The sequence below is a fragment of the Littorina saxatilis genome, linkage group LG1, assembly GCF_037325665.1.
Source record: "Littorina saxatilis isolate snail1 linkage group LG1, US_GU_Lsax_2.0, whole genome shotgun sequence".
Classification (NCBI taxonomy): domain Eukaryota; kingdom Metazoa; phylum Mollusca; class Gastropoda; order Littorinimorpha; family Littorinidae; genus Littorina; species Littorina saxatilis.
Window position 1 is genome coordinate 34,040,699 of NC_090245.1, and position 5,000 is coordinate 34,045,698.

General features: G+C 42.1%; 1 protein-coding gene across 1 annotated transcript in view; it reads right to left on the reverse strand.

The window, feature by feature from the left end:
• LOC138967697 (uncharacterized) overlaps nucleotides 1–5,000 on the reverse strand; it is a 57,745-nt gene that overhangs the window by 16,510 nt on the left and 36,235 nt on the right. Inside the window, exons 20-24 of the mRNA XM_070340353.1 lie at nucleotides 4,221–4,335; nucleotides 3,367–3,506; nucleotides 2,266–2,400; nucleotides 818–844; nucleotides 90–204 (exon numbers count right to left, since the gene is read on the reverse strand). Of these exons, the coding sequence (XP_070196454.1) occupies nucleotides 90–204; nucleotides 818–844; nucleotides 2,266–2,400; nucleotides 3,367–3,506; nucleotides 4,221–4,335 (532 nt within the window). The remainder of the gene's footprint in view (nucleotides 1–89; nucleotides 205–817; nucleotides 845–2,265; nucleotides 2,401–3,366; nucleotides 3,507–4,220; nucleotides 4,336–5,000) is intronic.

Genomic DNA, 5,000 nt, shown 5'->3' on the forward strand with positions numbered 1-5,000 from the left:
TTTGAACCGCCTTCCACTCTCATGTGTTTTAAACCTTTGCGTAATTAAGGTACTTGTTCCATGCTAAGGCATGTTAGCAGTGTACTCACATGTTGTCACATCTGTAGTAACCAAAGGCAGCGTTCTCACAGACACAGGTCTTGTCACAGCCGTCATCCCACTGCTGACCTTGTTTGTACGCCATGCCCTTGTACACACACTTGTCTGAAAACAGCAAGAAACTCTGTTCAGGAACTCGATAGGTGGAAAACAACAATACATTACACGTTTTAAATGGAAAACTACCAGAAATGGGATTCCAAAATCTACTTTTCTTCTGAAATTTCTCATCGCGAGCAAAGCTGTAGTTTATACACGTACTTTTAACTGCTGATTCGGACCAACAAAAACTAACAGAAGGACTTTAGATTGGGCTTTCAAAGTTACAAAACCCCGTATAATGTACATAAACATTTCATGTCTGTCTACGCCCATGGCATTGGACAACAGATGACAGAATCTGCTGACCTCGACTTCCTGTCCGGAACAGCTGATCACTCAGTGCGTGCTGAGACTGCCTCATGCTGCATGTAGGACTATTTTAAGGTTTGTTTTAAAAAGGCAGTTACAACGCCAAAAGTATATGCACGTGTATGTTGACAGTATATGTCAAACGGAAGCACGCGTACATGCATGCACGCAGGTGCACAGACACACACACTAGACACAGAGACAGACAGACAGACAGACAGACAGACAGACAGACACACACACAGACACACACACAGACACACACACACACGCACACACACACACACAAATGCGCTGGAAATCTTACCGTTTGGCCCGGGTACCCCTACCGTGTCTGAAAAAGAAAGTGTACACGTTCAAGGTACCATCATTTCCGTATCAACAGTTTTGCTTACTATCACATAGGTGCCCAGGGATTTACATGGTATAAACCCCACCCCTTTTAAACACATACCTAAAATCAACATTCAGACTGCTTCCTTTTGCAGAGTGGGATTTCTTTTAATGAATAATTTTGCATAAAGGTTCTAAGTAGCCCCGTACTAATGCAATGTGCAAAAGAGAAATCTCGATTGGCTGATTCTGAAGGAATACGTTTCTAGATGCTGCAACCGGTGGAAAACTACCAGAGATAGCTATTGGTTTACAGGAATGGAAAGAAAGGAACGCGAACAGAGGATAACAAGATTGCGAGAGATTGGGAGCACAGATGACAAACAGACAAACAGAGAGCGCATACCAAATCATCTAGCTAGCCATTTTGGCAGTCAAACAATTGGCTTGACATAAACAAATACAAACTAGAAGTTTCGGCCTGAAGGTCTTCTTCAGCAAGTATAAGAGTTGAAAAGAATGTGAACAGAGAAGAACAAACTATGACCAAATGGGAGTATATACAGCAAATAAAGAAGCATGCAGAAACAGAGTTGAAAATAATGTGAACAGAGAAAAACAGACTACGACCTAAAGGAAGTACATACAGCAAATAAAAAAGTATGCAGAAACAGAATGGAAAAGAATGTGAACAGAGTGAAAAACAGACTACGACCTAAAGGAAGTACATACAGCAAATAAAGAAGCATGCAGAAACAGAGTTAAAAAGAATGTGAACATAGGAAAACCAGACTGTGACCTTACGGGAGTACATACAGCAAATAAAAAAAGTATGCAGAAACAGAATGGAAAAGAATGTGAACAGAGAAAAAAACAGACTGCGACCTAAAGGAAGTAGTCTACACACAGCAAATAAAAAAAGTATGCAGAAACAGAGTTGAAGAGAATGTGAACAGAGAAAAGTAATTGGAGTATAATACAGAAAATAAAGAAGTATGCAGAAACAGAATGGAAACAAGAAATTCCTACGAGGTAGGAAAAACACCCCCCGTCAAAGGGAAATAACCTTCTCAGTTGGTGGCAGTGACTGAGTGAGAATGGTTATTTCCCTTTGACCATTAAGATGTTCCTCTATAAGTCCTTGTATAATTTTAATCCACCAATAACTCCCTAACCGTGTGTTTGACTGGTCCCAATTTTTGTAAGGACCGTCTCAGGAATGTATAGAACCTGTTCACCAAGTTTGGTGACGATCGGTCCGTTCATTCTTGAGATCTATATGCGAACACAAACAAACAAACAAACAAACAAACACATCGAGCGAAACCTATACACACCCCTATACCGGGGGTGTAAAGAACGCGAACAGAGAAAAACAGACTGTGAGAGAATGGGAGCACAGACAGCAAACAGAGATCTTACTGCACAGGTTGCACGTCTTCCTGCAGTTCTCCAATGCCCATGGTCTGTAGGCGTCAGCAGTGCACGAGTTCTGGTCAAAGGATGCACAGTCCGCCAGCTTGTCCACACAGGGCGGGGGAGTGGTGGCAAAACCGTCTGACAAGCGACAAGAACATCCTTAGTAGATCTATACACCAATTCGAACAGAGGGTTACCTTCAAGAAAATCAGTGATCGCGCTTGCCATTGTCAAAACCGGTATTTCTGTAAAACTACGAATTTGTATTTTGACTGAGTTTATTATCACGGTTATTGCTAGTACTCATGTAGCTAAAGAGATTAAAACCACGGGTATAGCAGAAAGCACAGATCAGTGTAAGAGAACAAAAATCTCTGGAATCAATGGGCTTATGTCCGCTTTTGTTATGGTACATAAAAGTGTGGATAAATACCAGTTGCTTTATTTTCTCCAGTGTAACCACGACTCAGGGTTCATCCTGGCTTTTTGTATCAAGCACTCTTTCACATAACCATATATATTTCGGGCGACAGCGTATTTACAGCACATGAATATGTTTGAATGTCACCAATTAAATTGCAATATCTTCTTAACCACGCATGACACAAAGACATTGCCCAAGGTAGTCGAACTCTCGGAAATGTCAAATATGAATCGTGGCAGCTTTTGATTTTATAGCCACTACCTTGAAAATATCTGAATATTCGAAGGGCATCGCTATAATTATATCTTTGAATATGTGGAAAACGTTCCTGTTTTGCAGAAAGAGACACTTTGCATAGAGTTGTTGACCATGTGTAACCGTGTGCCGAAACACTACGATCACCTCGGGAAGCGAAGTGCAATCAAACAGGATTGAAAATGTTAGGGCTAATTTCTTAGCCCTATAAAAACTGTTATGCAAACCCGAAGGTTTCCATGAACATACAGACAATCCGAAACCAACAGACCCCATCACAAACAGAATTCTACAATCCACTGGTGTTGACTTTTAAAGGCCAACAACTCGGGTGCAGAGTCTGCTGTGAAAGGAGCGGTAGCCTCCCCTGTCACAATGCATCCACAATGCTGGGGAACACAAACCAGGAACAGTACAATACTCACTGTCGCCGGGTCCGCTAGGCTGTCCCTTGCCGGTGAAGGTTCCCACTTGGGTGTTGAATTCACATTCCGGTTTGGCGCAGCACTGTCCTGGTGCCTTCACCAGTTTGCAATTGGTAGGCAGTGTTCCGTAGTTGGCACACCTACATCCCAAAACGAGTTTGTTCAGTGCGAGGCGCAGCAGGGTTCTGTTTTATCTGACTCTCTCCATTTTACTACTTTGTTGTTTTCGGGAACACTCATCCCGTATTGCCTTTTATCTAATACCATTCCCTCCTTACTTTGTCTTTAGTTTGGACTGATTTCATGATCACCCTATTGTTTACGTTTTAGTATTTCATTTTTAGTGGCGGTAATTAGAATGAGAACGCTGGTGCTAAAGATGATCTTTAGTTTTTTTTCCCTTCCTTCCATAAACTAATATTTCTTGTGAGAGGTCGTGGCGTTCTGCGGAGGTAAGGGGGTGGGAAGTGGTGTTCTTTACAAAGTGGGAGTGTCAACCACTGAAACTTGGGACGCGGTGGGCGGGGCCTGGTAGCAAAGTGTCACGTGCCTGTGGTGCCAACCTATCGTAAAGCCTGATATTGATTGAGCGAAGTCTACTTCACGATACTCGCTGCCAGAAGCTTTGGCATTGAATTTTTCGGAAAAAAGCCTGTCCTTAACTGGGCGAAGTCGACTACGCGAAGTGTACTTCGGGAAGCTGGTCGCACGAAGCTTTGGCACTGAATGTTCGGTAACAATTCTTCGCGAAGACTTCGCGAAGTCAACTTCGGGTTTAATTAAGGACAGCCTTTAGGCGCGATTCCTCTGTCCGAGGTGTTCGTTGTATGTGACTTGTTGTGTAAGGTACTCACTTGCTCTGGCAGGCGTAGAGTCCGACACCAGCGTCGTCACAGATGCACTCCAGGTCACAGCCAACACTCCATGTCTGGCTCTGGTAGTACTTGCGTCCGTTGTACACGCACACCTCTGTAACACCAACACTGCATTATTACACGGACACTTACGCCAGTGTCTGACATACATAAACAAGTCGCGTAAGGCGAAAATACAACATTTAGTCAAGCTCAGTCGAACTCACAGAATGAATCTGAACGCACTGCATTTTTTCACAATGATCGTAGTCCGCCGCTTGTGCATAACGGTGTGAAACTGACGAGCCTGTTCAGCGCGGTAGTCGTTTCGCTGTGCTGCATAGCACGCTTTTCTGTACCTCTCTTCGTTTGAACTTTCTGAGCGTGTTTTTAATCCAAACATATCATATCTATATGTTTTTGGAATCAGGAACCGACAAGGAATAAGATGAAATTGTTTTTAAATCGATTTCGGAAATTTAATTTTGATCATAATTTTTATATTTTTAATTTTCAGAGCTTGTTGTTAATCCGAATATAACATGTTTATATGTTTTTGGAATCAGACAATGACGAAGAATAAGATGAAATTGTTTTTGGATCGTTTAATAATTTTTTTTTAATTACAAGTTTCCGATTTATAATGACCAAACTCACTCATTAGTTTTTAAGCCACCAAGCTGAAATGCAATACCAAACCCCGGCCTTTGTCGAAGATTGCTTTGCCAAAATTTCAATCAATTTGATTGAAAAATGAGGGTGTGACAGTGCCGTCTCAAC